The sequence below is a fragment of the Cucurbitaria berberidis genome (assembly GCF_010015615.1).
Source record: "Cucurbitaria berberidis CBS 394.84 unplaced genomic scaffold K460scaffold_2, whole genome shotgun sequence".
NCBI lineage: Eukaryota > Fungi > Ascomycota > Dothideomycetes > Pleosporales > Cucurbitariaceae > Cucurbitaria > Cucurbitaria berberidis.
Window position 1 is genome coordinate 5159964 of NW_024468936.1, and position 15150 is coordinate 5175113.

General features: G+C 51.6%; 7 protein-coding genes across 7 annotated transcripts; 3 read left to right on the forward strand and 4 right to left on the reverse strand.

Moving 5' to 3' along the window:
* Positions 1–11: 11 nt before the first annotated feature.
* K460DRAFT_364790 (Nop domain-containing protein) lies at positions 12–2283 on the reverse strand. Its single transcript, XM_040933059.1, has 5 exons — positions 2156–2283; positions 1873–2099; positions 1278–1821; positions 1005–1224; positions 12–955 (listed from the first exon to the last, which is right to left on the reverse strand). The coding sequence occupies exons 1-5, from the start codon at positions 2182–2184 to the stop codon at positions 209–211; spliced, it is 1767 nt and encodes a 588-aa protein (XP_040791400.1). The 5' UTR covers positions 2185–2283; the 3' UTR covers positions 12–208.
* Positions 2284–2404: 121 nt separating this feature from the next.
* Positions 2405–4583, forward strand: K460DRAFT_364791 (actin-like ATPase domain-containing protein). The gene has a single exon (XM_040933060.1). The coding sequence runs from the start codon at positions 2463–2465 to the stop codon at positions 4164–4166; it is 1704 nt and encodes a 567-aa protein (XP_040791401.1). The 5' UTR covers positions 2405–2462; the 3' UTR covers positions 4167–4583.
* Positions 4584–5402: 819 nt separating this feature from the next.
* On the forward strand, positions 5403–6346 carry K460DRAFT_81536 (uncharacterized protein). The gene is made up of 2 exons (XM_040938712.1): positions 5403–5849; positions 5904–6346. The coding sequence occupies exons 1-2, from the start codon at positions 5493–5495 to the stop codon at positions 6186–6188; spliced, it is 642 nt and encodes a 213-aa protein (XP_040791402.1). The 5' UTR covers positions 5403–5492; the 3' UTR covers positions 6189–6346.
* A 700-nt stretch (positions 6347–7046) lies between these two features.
* On the forward strand, positions 7047–8328 carry K460DRAFT_415320 (uncharacterized protein; the record flags this gene model as incomplete). Its single annotated transcript, XM_040937729.1, has 4 exons — positions 7047–7259; positions 7311–7851; positions 7900–8126; positions 8179–8328. The coding sequence occupies 4 exons, from the start codon at positions 7047–7049 to the stop codon at positions 8326–8328; spliced, it is 1131 nt and encodes a 376-aa protein (XP_040791403.1).
* A 1049-nt stretch (positions 8329–9377) lies between these two features.
* Positions 9378–10508, reverse strand: K460DRAFT_275302 (acyl-CoA N-acyltransferase; the record flags this gene model as incomplete). The annotated part of the gene is made up of 1 exon (XM_040928032.1): positions 9378–10508. The coding sequence occupies one exon, from the start codon at positions 10506–10508 to the stop codon at positions 9378–9380; it is 1131 nt and encodes a 376-aa protein (XP_040791404.1).
* Positions 10509–10667: 159 nt separating this feature from the next.
* K460DRAFT_81541 (uncharacterized protein) lies at positions 10668–11989 on the reverse strand. Its single transcript, XM_040938713.1, has 2 exons — positions 11704–11989; positions 10668–11579 (listed from the first exon to the last, which is right to left on the reverse strand). Exon 2 carries the CDS (start codon positions 11503–11505, stop codon positions 10828–10830), a length of 678 nt encoding a protein of 225 aa, XP_040791405.1. The 5' UTR covers positions 11506–11579; positions 11704–11989; the 3' UTR covers positions 10668–10827.
* A 604-nt stretch (positions 11990–12593) lies between these two features.
* Positions 12594–14195, reverse strand: K460DRAFT_330189 (uncharacterized protein; the record flags this gene model as incomplete). The annotated part of the gene is made up of 3 exons (XM_040930769.1): positions 13946–14195; positions 13734–13891; positions 12594–13691 (listed from the first exon to the last, which is right to left on the reverse strand). Exons 1-3 carry the CDS (start codon positions 14067–14069, stop codon positions 12594–12596), a joined length of 1380 nt encoding a protein of 459 aa, XP_040791406.1. The 5' UTR covers positions 14070–14195.
* Between the last annotated feature and the right edge of the window lie 955 nt (positions 14196–15150).

Below are 15150 nucleotides of genomic sequence, written 5' to 3' on the forward strand. Positions count from 1 at the left end.
GATCCGCTCCCACCATACTAACCACTCCCCCAACAGCATGCAGCAGAAGATGAAGAAATGTACAAATGCCCCAAGTCCGCTGCGCCACTCGCCTAAAGATAGCAAGCTCAAACCCGAAGAACGCCTTGCCCATTTTCAGTTCACATGGCCAAACATACAGCAACATCCACGCGTTACACATCTCCTATAACCAAACAGCCTCATACATCTAATCCTTGCTCTTCTTCTGTTTCTGCTTCTTCTTCTCGCCCTTCTCCTCGCCATCATCCGCCTTCCTCTTCTTTGGCTCCTTTGTCTCTTTCGCCGCCTTCTTCGCTTCCTTTGCAGCCTTCTTCGCCACCTTGGCTTCCCGCTTAGCCGTACGCTGTGCTTTTCGTGCTTTCTTAGCTTCCTTCTTTGCTTCCTTCTCGGCCTTCTGCGCAGACTTCTGTGTGGACTTCTTGTCGCCCTTGGTGGCCTTGGTGACCTTCTCCTCAGAGTCTGAGTCTGAGTCCGAGTCCGAGGCATCGACGTCCGCCATGGTCTCGTCTTCGTCTGAGGACTCGACTTCCTGAACAAGCTTCTTAGGCGTTGTACCGTTGACCTTGTCCGTCTTGGACTTCTTCGCTGCGGGCTCATCACCCGTCAAGCCGTCAGCATCAGGATTGTATTTCCGCGCCTCCTTGACTTCCCACTTCGTCTGCCCACCAAGCGCAGTCTGGTTAGCGTTGGCTAGGCTCTTGAGCGGCTTGCCCTCCAGGGCGCGCAGTCTCCTTTCAATGTTGAGTCGTGCGTCGCGACCAAGTTGCGACTTCTCTTCCTCGGTGGGCTCGTTGGAGGCATCTTCGGATGCAATACCCCATGTGCTCAGAGCGTCGACGCGGAGACCGAGAGCGGACTTGGCGGCGAGCATACGAGCGATCTTGCCCTTGTTTTTGCCTGTTGCTTGACCGATGAGAGACGCGTGGTAGATCAGCTAGAACTTGTCAGCATGTACCAATCCGTGGCATCTTGGATATACATACACCGTATTTGGGGGTGTCATGCTTCGTCTTCAGCGCTCGGAACAGGGCCTTCTCAGCACCGAGAATCTGAATAGTGGAACCAGGGGATTTGGCGAGGTTCATGAGAGATCCAGCGTGCGCAATGAGGCGTGCACCGACCAGCTCACCAACAAGCGCAGTTAGGTTAGGCGCGAGTGCCTGCATGCGTGTGGTGAGGTAGTTGCCAAGGTTCTGACGATGTCTGATTGCGAGTTAGTACAGAATCGCACACATGAATTTTATCGTGATGCATACTCGGTAAGATCAACGACCTGCTCAGCCAATGCGCTGGTGGCTTCCAGATCCTCCTCGGTGATTTCAGTACCCATACTGATTTCAGCAGCCCCCTTGACAGCCGCCTCGATTTCCTCGGGCAGAATGGCTGAGAGATCCGTGCCTCGTGCGTTTGTGCGGAAACCCATCTTGAGCACAACCTTCGAGTATGCGAGGTTGTCGTTCAAGATCTTGGCAAGCTCGGGGAAGTGCCATCCGTACCACTCCTTCACTCTCATGGCGTAGGTGTTAAGCTGCTTATCGAGCACATCGAGACTAGCGATACTCTGAATGATCATGGTATCCACCTTATCTGGGGAGAACTTCAGTTTGTGTCGTGAGAGCGAATGCGCAAGACCGAGGCGGGTCGAGTCCATCTCAGCGGGGATGAGGTCTGGGATGAGCGAAGTGAAGTGTTCGCGAATCGCACGGTACACATCTTGAGTCGAAGAGTCGGAGATGGGCTTCAACGACAGGCCAGGGACTTGGGCAATAGCATTTGCGAGCTTAGGATCAGCGACGACCACTATCGGATGTTAGCCACGAACTCCTTCAAGCTGAATACAAAGAAGCGTACGCGATGCCTTGGTCTCGTCCTTGAGCTCCTGCAGCAGGTTAGACAGCATTGGGCTGACCTTGCCGTCGGTCAGGGCCGCGGCTTCGTTGAGCGCAGTAACAGCATTCTCGAATTTCTGGAAGCGCTTGAGCTTCAATGCCTCTACTATAGACGAGACATCCTTGACGAGCTCGTCGCCCTTTCCGAGCAGCTTCTTATCCTTGGACTTGAACAGGGCATAACCCGCACTGCACTCGATGATTAGCTTTGGTGGTGTTAAAGCTCTGCGCACACGCTGCCGTACCTCGTCTCGCTCAAAATGAACAACCCCATAGCTGCTACAGTGTCTGCTCTCCGGTGGAATGTAGTCGGTCACGGCTACCCTTCGAGCTGTGTGTTGACGTGGTGTGGGAAGTTCGCAACGGAGGATTGTGCGTCGTGCTTGCCTGTCGAGCTCGGAGAACTTTTTCTCAAAAGTTCGGCCTTGGCAAGACGCTAACAACGAACCCCTGGAACCTCAAGCTCGCGTATTCGATGCGAGGGCCCTCCCAACACCAACATGACATGACGTCGTCGCAAGCACAGAGGTGTGCTCGAGTAGACTATTCACGATGTCCAATGCAGCCGGCGAACGCAAAGTCTCGGCCTCCCTGAGCCGCAGCGCCAGAGGAACCACGCCGCGCATCGCAGACCTCGCTTCCACGCCCGAGGCGCCGCGAACCCCCCTCCTACGCTCCATATCCTCCACCTTTGGCTCGCCTGGCGGCAGCTTCCGCACAGAGGATGAATATGTCGTGATCGAAATCGGCGCCCGCTTTGTGCGCGGCGGCTTCCCAGGCGAAAGCGCCCCTCGATGCACTCTACCCTTCGGGCCTGATGAGCAGCGCAGAGTGGGCGACTACCGGCAATGGGATCCAGAGTACGCACAGAAGAGGAGAAAAGGGAATGTGGGAAGCAACTGGGGGCGCGAGCATGAGTTGTATAGCGTGGATCTGAGGGACGTGGATCTGGGGCTGGTAGAGGACAAGTTTGAAAGAGCTATGAGGGACATGTACACCAAGTACTTCCTGCTAGATACCAAGCCGCGAAGAATATTGCTCGCTATGCCGCCGAATATCCCGCATGCGCTCCTGTCCACCTTTTTGGATAGTTTATTCACGAGCTTCCAAGCCCCGAGCATCACACTCATGTCGACCCCTGTTTTATCGACAGTTGCAGCAGGACTACGGTCAGCGCTGGTCATCGACATCGGCTGGGCAGAAACACTCGTCACAGCCGTCTGCGAGTACCGCGAAGTGCAAGAGAAGCGCAGTGTCCGAGCCGGCAAGGCCCTTGGGCAAGAGATGGCTAGGCTGCTTAACACCGAGCTGGATGACAACGCGGATACTGGCGCGCCAAAGGCAGACATATCGTTCGAAGAAGCAGAAGAAGCGCTCACCCGCGTTGGCTGGTGTAAGCCACAAACAAAATCAAACCGGAGGACCATGTATTTTCCGGCACGTGAAGCACCCGTGTTTGAAGAGTTCGAAGACGCGGTCGAGTCACCGCCTCCTACCGTCACCATACCCTTTCCCAAACACACTCCTCCAACCGAGGTCAGGATACCGTTTGCATCTCTCGCCAAGCCCGCTGAAGACGCCCTCTTTGCACCAGACTTAGCACTCAGCGATTTCGACGACGAGGACCTTCCCATACACCATCTCATATACCGAACACTCGTCTCCCTGCCCGTCGATGTTAGAAGACTATGCATGTCCCGCATAGTTATTACAGGCGGTGTATCCGCACTCCCTGGGCTAAAGACTCGCATTTTGAAGGAACTTGACGTCCTGGTGCAAATCAGAGGCTGGGACCCCGTAAAAAGCTACGGGAGAGCAAGCGCACGGCACGAAGAGAAATTACTAAACCAGCGAGAGGATGCTGAGCTGAGACGGAAAGAGGGTCAAGACACGATACCCTCCTCTATGGACAATTCTGTCCCACTTTCCGTTGGTCTTCAGATTCCGGAAGAAGATCCGACAGATATCAAACTGGCAAATCTCAGCCTTCGCAATGGTCCGCCGCGCGAATGCTCTGTCGGTGGCGTCATTAGGGGCGTAGAGACATTGGGTGCTTGGGCGGGTGCAAGTCTTGTTGCGCAGCAGCGAGTTAAGGGTATTGTAGAGATTGAGCGGGAGCGCTATCTCAAAGAGGGGTTGTTAGGGGCGTCGAGGGAGAAGGAGGTCTCCGTCATCCAGCAGCGACAGAGTATGGGACCTGGAATGGCGATGAAGGGTGGGGAGAGAGCTAGCTGGACGTTGGGTGTGTGGGCATGATCGATAGATGAACCTTTGAAGAGCATGGCTATTCCCTGATGGAAGCCCTCGAAGAGCATTTGAGCGATTCAGCGTTACATCTGATATCATTTTCGTTTTATACCCATGAGATTAGCGAAACACGTTAGTTCTTGGTCTCTTTCGTGCTATTATCTTTTCTTCTCTCGTTTCCTATGTCCATAATATCATTTCCTACATCGAAACCATCGCATGTTATTTCAGTCAGTTAGGATTACACAAATCTGTGGCTGCACTAGTACAAGTGTACTCGTGGTGAGTTGCTGTACTAGCTCGCGATAGCGTACTGATCTTGTAGATTTAGCCGCAAATCCGCATCTTGAGACTCAGGCTGTCGGGCAATTGTCAATCTAGAACAGTGTATACATTCAAGACGAGAATGACGAGATGTCAGAGCCGACCGCCACTGGCCGAGTGGTGTTTCAGCCTTGTGCCCTTCCACGCAAAAGTTTAACCCACCACTCACGCTTTGTCGCGTGGTCTGCCAACGAAGCCGGGCGACATGGCCGCAAGTCCGCAAGTCCGCAGATACGCATCTCGGTGTGTCAGCGAATCATTTCGCCCTCAAGGTGCTGTATAACCAATGGTTGTTGAGTTGATCAAGTTTATATAAACACCGGGATGGGTCCTCGAGTCCCGCAATACATCTGCAGCCGGTCCTTCGACCCTTTTCGCTATGCCGTGGCAACATGACCCAGCGGATAGTCAGCCTTTTCCAGAATGGACCGGTTTTCATCCGTTTAGCGACTGGTCCACCGCCGAGGCCAATCCGCCCTACACCCCACTCGAATTTAACGGCCAATCTGCTAAACCAAGTCTCTCAAAAGCTGAGATTATTCTGCTGTCGAGTGTGAGTGCTACGTCCTTTGCTTAGTTCCATGCAAGCTTCAAATCTCTTCGGCCGCAACGAGCAATCATCATTTAGTGCCATATCCACTACTGGTGCTCCTAGTAATGCTCCACAGGAAGACTTCATCGAGACCCAGGAGAAAACCTCTAAGCGTACATTCGAATGCCCGCTCTGGCGCCTTCAAACGAATCGAAACCTACCACGATCCTGCAATGGCGCGGAGGAAGATACTATATCCGATCTTCTTCGACATTTGCGACGCAGTCACTGCTACGTAGAACGTTGTGTAGTATGCAAGAAGTTCATATTCGATCAAACAGCCTTCTTGGCCCATCATGGGAGGAACAATTGTACGACATTTCGGAAGCAGTCGAGGGGTGATGCGCTGGACGACGAGTATAAAGTCCTGTTTGCGGAAGTAGAGAAGATGGGTCCGCGTAAGTTTTCATATATCAAGGATGCTTTATATCGAAGTTAACTTCTGTTCTCTAGCTCTGTTCATTTCTCTTCAGTTGCCACCGGGTTCTTCCGCTCCCGCGGATAACAATGGGCGGTCCTCTGTAGCGGCAATGTCTGGTCTCACTTGCTATTCTTCCCCCTTATCATTCTCACCAGATCCGGCATTCGATTCCCGAAACGACTGGGGCTTCCCAACCGAACCCTGGCCTACATCATCTGCTACAATGTCGAGTGAGAGTTCTATCACATATTTGCCCGCCGTATTCAACAATACAAGCCTAGGCCAGCCGGACCCCACCACTACCCCCTCCCCGAACGTAAGCTTAGCCCAACCCGTCCAGGAAGATTCACAAAGCGTGAGTATTCCTTTCTAAGCCCAACGTAGCTTCGCTGATTAAACCTTCCAGTAGAAACATGCACAGTATTGGAAATCTTCTTATATATCATTAGTATGTCCTAAGTGCCCAGACAAACGCTACACCGGCACTTGGGCCCATCGAAACCTCAATCGCCACATGGAGTCAGTGCACTCACCTTATATGTCTCCAGACGGACTTCGGATGTTTCGCTGTGAAGCGGAGGGTTGTAATGTGTCATTTCGGAGGGCAGACGCATTGCTGGTGCATGAAAGGCGATCTCATCCAGAACTGAATCGGCCGCCACCACGAAAAAAGAAGAGATCTTGCGACCCATAATTATATTTAAAACAGGGGGAGTAATGCAATAATTTCATCCATACTCTTGTATTCATCTGAGCTTCTTACATCTTGATCCCTTGATGACTTATGGATGGTTCGAGCCCTTGTGCGACCATTTTCTTAGAGCAGTTTCATCCCCACTATTAATACCTTCCATTATCTATTTTCCCTCCGTAATTTCTACCTAACCCCCAAAATTCATTCCAAATGAAACACCGTCTACCCAGTTATCGAGAAATGACACTTCCACGAGGCTGTAGTAGCTGCATCGCTAGCGTGCAAAGTCAGTACAATGTGACACCCCTTTTCACAGCAACGATGTGTGGCAGGGGAGTGAAATGACTACAATGCAGGTGTGCAACTGAACAAGTGCACAGTTGTCGATCTAGGGAGGCAAACAAACCAGTCATTAGATCCTGCGCAGATGTTCACTAGCACAATTAAGCCGTGTGGTAGTGTGTATTGCACGCCCCCTTGACTGCCCTACTCTCTAACAACGTATCAAGATCGGGCATTTGCGAGTTTCCGCTAAGCCTCAGTAGTTGGTCTTAGGCGATTGGGGCACACGATAATATCACTTGTTGACATTGTCCAGTAACAGCCGAGGTCGTAGCTTCTTTGTCGGCAAAAGTCAGTTCAGATCAGCAGAGAGAGGGCCTGTAAGTGGATGGGTGGGCATGTGGGCATGTGGGCAAACATCTGGACAAGTGGGCAAGCCTGCAGTCATGCAAGCCAGCGTCTCGCTACGAGCTGAACAGCCAATCGAGCGCTCCCGGGTACCGCATATATCTCGCGGCCATGTCCCAGGTGCAATGTCCTCAAGGACTGCGCCCCGCGATTCCCTCCTAAATCATCATGGCTAACCAAGGGTTTCAAAGTCCTCCATCCACTCCAAGTGAGCCCACACTAGACCTCACAGCTTTCTCTCCGCAAACATTGCAGGACTTGAGCGATCATAGTTTTCTTGACGATGCGTGGAACGTGGAGGACCAGTCCTTCCATCCTTACATACCACTAAACCCGGAGTACGTAAATCACTTTGATCTCGGCAGAGGGCTTCATACGCTGGTATGTTCAGCATTCCGTACTTGGGAAGATGTTATTGACGATGCACCCTAGCCCTCGCCCCACACGAATCATAATCAGCCCTCAACGTTCGACATCTCAGCATTGCCATACTCACCTTTGGATTCCGAGGCAGTGGCCGTTCCAATCCCCTCGCAACCTGAGAATGACTTACACGATGCTTTGCACCCGACAACCGTAACTCTGCCACCGAGTCCGTCCTTCAACTCGCGAAAGAGAAAAAGAATCATGTCCGATCAAAATCCATGGCAACAGAAGTTTGCCTGCCCCATATTTCGAGCGGAAGTCGAGAACGGTCTTCCGCACAACTGCAACGGCAAAGGCGGGAACACCATGTCTGAAGTTAGACGACATTTGACACGACCTTCTGGTGGCTATCCAGCCCATCTCTCATTCCTCAAGCGGTGCACGACATGCAATAAAGATGTAATCGACAAGTCCAAATTCGCTGAAAGTCATGGCGCAAAATGTCACGATCCTCAGCCATTGAAGAAGAAGGATGCAGCATACGAGCAGTACCAAGCACTCTACAACCTACTAAAGGAATCTGCTATTGTTAAGTCCAAAGAAGCCAGTAGGTCACATCTTTCAAAGCCATGAAACTCTCTGACTAAAGTATTAGGCCCATGGGAACCCGAGCGACAAACTGATTCTGGAGTTGAGGCTACCGTGCCTTCAGTCGCAGATACATCCATTACCCACTTGCCCCTTTCCAGGGCAGTAACAACACACACGCCCTCGGTCGTAACACCACTACCTGATCTTGGCTCCAAGAAGTCATACTCAACTCCTTGGGCACTGTTGGACTCTGATTCAGACGACCCACCGCCCCAATACGAAACAGAAAACGTACGTCTTTGTTCCCTGGAAGAATTGCATTTCTGATTGATATTGTTAGTAGTCACCAGATGTTGAGGCAGTGACGGCCACGTACAACAGAGCCGGAGTCTCGGAGAGTAGGATGGACGTTGAGGACTGCTCGATACACTCGGCCCCAAGTTGTTCACAGTCACCTTCTACATGGATGAATCTTGCCTATGAGCTTCCGTGAGTGCCACATTAGATTCAAACGGCCAGTGCTGATTTTCTGATAGCCAGACCGCTAGCTACCAGTTCACATCAACATTCGCACCGCTCTCACCCGCATATTCCAGGCCAGACGCCGCAAGCAGTTTACTTTTCACCACTCTCGATCACTCTACCTCTCGTGAAGGTTTCATACCCACTGATTGGGGCCGTGAAGGGTCTCTTGATTCACATACCTTCCGGCATCCTCATAGTTTCGCTGGTGTCTTACCAACCCCAGACCCTTCGCCTATATCGCCTTTTGTTGCTTGTTCACCGACTCCACACAGCCCGGTCTTCGGGTCAACCAATGGTTTCCTGTCTATCCAGCCAAACCCCTTGATAGAAAACCTTCCAAGCAGGAAGAATCCCGACAAGGATCAATCGGCGGTCTTATGTGAGTTCTGCGGAACAGGGTTTACAGGAAGATATCGAGTTGGGAACCTCAAACGGCATGTTCGTTACCAACATAATAAGTCGGAAAACTTAGTCAGTAAAGCATGTCGTGTTTGTAAGCAAGTATACAATCGAGCGGACGCAAAGCGTAAGCACGAGTGGAAGAAACATCGGTTACTAGATGCAAGGCCTAACAAAAGGAAGAGATAAAAACAGTCAATGAGTATCTTGTAACAGGTAGAGCATTACTTCCGACGCTGTCTCTAACAATGTTAAAACTGTACATTAGCGTACTTTCACAGAACCAGCGATAGCTCAACTAGGGCGCAGGCGCTTTGAAAATCCTCTTAATCCTCTTACATTAGCTTTGCGCGCCAGCGAGAGACGAAGTGCTTGAGCAGGGTGAGGCATGAGTTCTCAATTCTAGCATTACAAGTTAACGTATTTTCGTGTTCATTAAGCTGGTCGTTATTTGGTACCTATGATCTGCTATTCGTCTCTAGCAGAGTGAGATCGCTTAATCCACGATCTTTGTTGGATTCGTCGATAAAAGCTTCTCCCTTCGACTCCCTTCGGTCATGACGATTCAGATACTATTTCGTACTTATCAGCAACTTCCTTTGAACGTCGGCAATGAGCTCACGCATCGCCCACCACCTTCCGATACACCAAACTATCCACCCACTCTCCCTTACTCTGCCACGCCTCCTTCGTCAAACTGTGCCTTACGAACCCCAGCCTCTCGGCTAACTTCCAACTCCCGGTGTTCCTCGGATCGCATTCAATTTCGAATTCCCACTTGCCTCCTTCCTCTGCCCCCCTCTTCCTCTTCGTCAAAGCCTGGATGAATGCCTGCATGGCTTCCGTCGCAAACCCCTTACCCTGTACAGAAGGTAAGAAGGAGAACCACAGATTCGCGTGCGTAACCTGCTTGATCGTGCTCTCGCCAGGGAGCTTGTCGTTATTGGCAGGCGAGAGATTGGCACCTACACGACCGACAAAGTGGCCTTGGTAGTCAACGGCGAGTTCAAAGTTGATGCGTGGAACGTCGTTGTGGTCACGGAGGTTGTTTATAACAAGCTGACGTGCCTGTTCCTTGGTTCTAGGAGGCCAGTCCTGATACCGCGCATTCTCCTCATTTGATTCCAGCTCAAAGTAGCCCTCTGCATCTGCCATCACGAACTCTCTCAGCAGCAAACGCTCAGTCCGCAAAGCGCTGAAATTCTCGCCTATCGTGTTCGCTTCCTTGATTGCTGCTAGCTCGTCTTTGCTCAATATGCCTGAAGCTTCGAGGATCTTGTTGACGACGACGCCTTTTGCTACCGTGTAGTCGATGATATTCGTGTTCTTTGAGGCCAGCTCCAGTTTCAAGCGCGCATACTCGTTCCGCAATTCAACATCGCGGCGCAAAGTGTCGCGCAATCCAAGATGGTTCCGCGTTTGCGCGACGCCGTCCACGCACACGTAAATGTTGCGACGCGGTGATTGATTGGGGTCCTTCATGACATGGCGGTAACGCAAGCCGAGTTCACCCAGGTAGTCGAAATTCCCGTTTGAGATAAGCGCGTCGATTGCAGGCTGAACATTCTCCTGAGTGACGATGATGTCTGTGTCGATAATGGGCTTTGCTGCGAGACCAGGTACCGATGTGCTGCCTATATGCTCGATTGAGAGGTATGCGACATCTTTCAGGTACGTTTCTAACTCGGATTTGATCGTCTGAAATTGCTGTGGCCACTCCGGATTATACTGCTCTACGGTGACGGACATATTGGTAATTGTTAGAAGATCGAATTTGAGGCTGGAATGCTGAAGAGGAGCTTAAAGTACTAAAGTCGGCTGTACTGGCCATTTCGATCAGCCTGTTGTTGGCGTGCCTGCGCGTAGAACTTGCAGAAGTAGACTATTGAATATGTAACAACGAAAATAAAAGGGCGGACGAATCCGATAGATGGTATGAACCGCGAGTGTTTAACTATAGTTACAAACAGCAAGGTTATCGCCTGCGCATGCTGCTAAGAACACAGGGCGGGGCGCCAGCCCCGCCCTTTTAATTGTCGCTCAGCCCTTCCACGCATCCACGGATACACTAGTCGCACTCCTCGATCTTGATAACAGGAATATTAGCATACGTCGGCGGCGCATCTTCGTAGTACGATCCAAGTAAGGCAATCTCCAACTCCTCTTCCCCGAAGTCCTTCTCTTGCTCTCTTTGCTGGTACCAGCGGCGAGCTACGACGAGGATGAATGCAAGCGATAAAGCCAATGGCAGCAGAAGAACGTTGTTCAGCAATTTCTCGCCCCAAGAGCCTCCCGCCTTGCCCATGAAAACGTTCCAGGTCCTCGACCAGGTTCCAAACTTGCCATGCTTGTCCCACTCATTGGGGTCGTACGACGTTTGGTCCATCGCAAGTTTGCCACACCTCATTCTGAAGGGCTGTGCCCGGTCTTTCCTCTCTACAACTTGCAAGTCCTCAATGAGAAGTTCACTGCTGTCGTCCTTCTTGCCCAATCGTATCTGGATCATCTTTTGACCCTCCTTATCCATCTTAACCGACTCAGTAGTCTCGCCGAAAGGGAGTCCAACGACGTTAAACTGAATCCAAGTCGGGCCGTTCATTTCGGTTTGAAGCAAAGTATGCTCATACTGTAACGGAAACTTCATGACAAAGGGCCATGATGGGGTCAATTCTTCCTCGAGAAGTCCCGCCATTAAACCTGTTGTAAGATGGGCGGGAACCTGTAAAGCGTTGATATCGAGCGGCATCGATCCGAGGGGTAGTATTTGGTGCCCATTGGAAGCAAGGCAGAGGCGGAGTCATCGATGTTGAACTTGAGTAGCTAATTAATGTCAGTCTGCGGTCCTCGCAAGAACAGGGTTATGAAATAGCCAGCATGAATCGGACACATGGGGTTGGTAACCGATGGTCGCGAAAACGATTATGTTGAAATAGTTCCTACGTACCAAAGCATTGTCTCGCGGCGGTTGGTCCCACGACACATTAAACTGAGACTTCTTCACCGCGAAAGGGCAGTCCAGACAAGCCAATTTCACCACATAGCTCTTGTGAAGCTCCACGACCGTGACTTCGGGTGCATGTTGAGGAGACGCTTCAGGGGTATCAGCCCACGAGTTTGGGGGAGCTGTCGCAGCTGCGGCCGCAATTGCGAGACTGAAGGACGAAATTAAACGCATGTTGAAATGATAGTGAGTAAAGAATGTAAAGAGTGACAAGGGTAGGTTATTGCGAGTTGCACGGCTATGATCAATGAGGTCGCTGGGTTGGGGGTCAAGGTTCGGGACTCGGTACCGCTAATCGATGGATGCAGGGTTGAACTAGCGTGGTATTATGCTAAATTTAGGTGCCTCGCGACTATCAATGTTATCAAACACTCGAGGCAGTTATTCACTCAGAAGATGTAACGGACAATAAAGATATATCGGTCTCTTCTGGTAGAAACCTATATGATACATTCATCATTCGGATTCATTCCCCGTCTATAGGTCGTCTACTATGGTACCGCGAACATGCATTACTGTCAGCCCTTACGCTTTCATAGTACATGGGTGAATATATTGATGAATGGCCTCTCATCATGCAGTAGCGAGAGATGGACAAGTACATGAGTTTGAGCATCTTTGCAGTTCATCGTGGGCCCAGTCTCAGACCCCGCGCAAGGACTCATACCCCGGTGATGGCTGTGAAGTGGGGAGGACGTGATGGTTGCTACGGTCGAGAGACTAGGGCGTTTCTAGTTGCTAGTCTGAGGCTAGTAGAAGAGTTCGGCGTTCCTTTTTTGTGGCTTAAGCGTGGATAGTAGCGTAAGAGTACTTGTGTAAGAGCTCAGAGCTGTTCACTCCTCTTCGCTCTCTTCGCTGCTGTTACCACCAAGCCCCTCCATCATCAACTTCTCAAGATCATCTTCATCTTCTTCATGCCCTGTCGTCCCTTGTCTTGCCGGCGGACCAATGTCCATAGGCTCGATATCCCTGTTGTTATAGTCTTCTTCATCCTCGTCTTCACCTTCTGCGTCCTCGCCTCCAAGGTCCCCAAAGTCGATCTCATCCTGCGTGTTGCGGTTATTGCGCGACGTAAAGGCGTGCGGATTCGGTGAGCCTGCCGCACTGCTTGTGGCGCTGGCAAGGGATATGGGCCCGTTCGATGGCGACTTCAGATAGCCGACTCCGAGGTTTTGACCTAGACCGAGGGATGCGAGAGCACCGTTACCTCGACGCGGAGGGCGTGCATCGGGGACTTCGATTTCCAGACCACCATCGTCGTCTGAATCGCCTTCCGCGTCTTCATCCTCGTTGTCGGACTGCTGGTCGTGTATTGGTGAGAGCGACGTACGTGTGGGCGCAGGAGGCGATGCTTCACCGTCGGCGTCAATTTCCGAGTCATCTGATGAGTCGACGAGCTCTTTGGACTTGATCTTGGAAGCTGGTGGCGCATCACCCTTGGCTTTTGATTTGGGCAGACTGTCAGTTGCGCGACGATCGAGGCGAACTGTAGGTGGTGGTTGTGCTTTCTTGGGTCTTGACACCATGGGGTTCGGCGTTGCGGTCTTGCGTTTCTTGGGTACGGGCTCTGTAACTTTAGCTTTGGCTTTGGGTGCTGGAGCCGCTGCGGGTCTACGGGCGCCAAACTGCGGTGTATTCGCTGCACTCCCTGTGCCAGTCCGATAGTCCGGCGATGAGGCGAAGTGGTACTCGGACTCGTCGCCACGTTTCTCCTTCTCCTTGCTCAAGAAATGCCGGAAGTCGTATGGGTTGTCAGCGTCTGGGTCGCCGGCCTCGTCATCTCCCGCCGCCTCGCCAAACAGATCCGCATCCTCGTCCTTGCTTTGTAGACCCCCCTCCTTCAGCTTCTTGGGATATATCTTGGGATATTGTGACGACACGTCTTTGCTGTTCTTCGAGGCAAGGTTGAAGGTGTAACTACTCGATAGAGGCTCTAGCGTCGCTTGCTGCGTCGAGGAATCGAAGACTAGGACGTACGACTTCTTGGGTGCCGATTTCTGTCCTGTGAAAGTGAAGACGTCTTTCTCGCCGGAGCTGTTCGTGTCTTCGAGTCTCAGATTGTATGTCTTGGTGGACGAGGAAGTGAGCTTCGTGGAGCGCTTTTCGGAGGTCTGCGCGGGCTTGTGGTTGTCTGAGCGTTGCATTAGCTAGCTGAAGGGTCATGGGATGACCCAACGACGCTCACACTTCACGCTGCTGTAGCTCCCCTCCGAAGCGTCGTGCTTCGCTATCCGATCGCTAATGTGCAGGCTGAAGTGTGCTTTCTTGTGAGGCTCGACCCGGCCACCTTCAACCATCGGGGATGCCATCGCGCACTACCAGTACAAGAGCCTGCTGTGCTGAGCGGCTACGAGAATGTGCAGAAACTGGGGCAAAAGAGCGAAGTTGCGAAGGGATAACGTCCAAGGTCTGTCAATGAGGGTCGTTTGTTGAGACCAACGGTTGTTGCTCCATTCCACGTCGGCATTCATCAGCCGATCCATCTCGAAATGGGATGCGCCGCTCCTTCCCGCCGCTAAACCCCACGCCCTGGTCCGCAGAACGGGCCTTGTATTTCCGCAGTTGGGGCCCTATATCAAGAAGTCCTACTCCATACTCACCACAAAAACACTCGGAGTTATACGAAAAGCGACAATGAATTCTTTCACTGCAGTCAGAAACACCTCTACTCAACAGTACGGTTGCGAAATGCAATAAACACTCGAGCCTGTCCAAGCCTGAGTCTCAGAAACTAGCTGTTGTGGGACATTTGGCTTGCTCTAGCTGTTCTAGCCGAAGACCGCTTACAGAATGTTTTCCCAGAGCATGCACCTCTGAAGGTCGAAAATGTCAATCCAGAGGGGTTGGCGCCGTCGCATGTTCGTCGTTTAGTTCAGGTGGGTGCTAAGATAACGAAGACGATCCGCAAAGAACAATGGGCGATACGGCACGAGGACCACCCAGACCATATACTGGCTGTCTGTGTCATGTTTTAAGAATATTTTCACAAAGAAGAGCATATGGAGAGCGAGCGCGCTGTCTCGGAAGGAGATCGTACTGGATGGGTCGACGCCTCTGCGTAGAAACAGCGGGCAAGAACATTCAAGATAGAAAATTGATACAGCCAACAACACAGTGCCGGAATAGGAACAACAGGTCTTTCTATGGCGACCAAGCAAAGTACTTCGTTTCAGAGATTTGCTGACAACCCTTCAATTACCCCACAGCTACGAATGTCACCAGCCGCTGGTCAACGCCACGAAATAACTCTCCGGCCTTGAAACGCATAGCACGTTTCAGCATCCCGTCTTTAGGAAAAAATAATATACCTTCTCGGACTCCACGATCGTACAGCCCAAAACATGGAGCCGTCCAAGTTCCTAGTCCTTAACAAGACCCTGAAGAAGTATA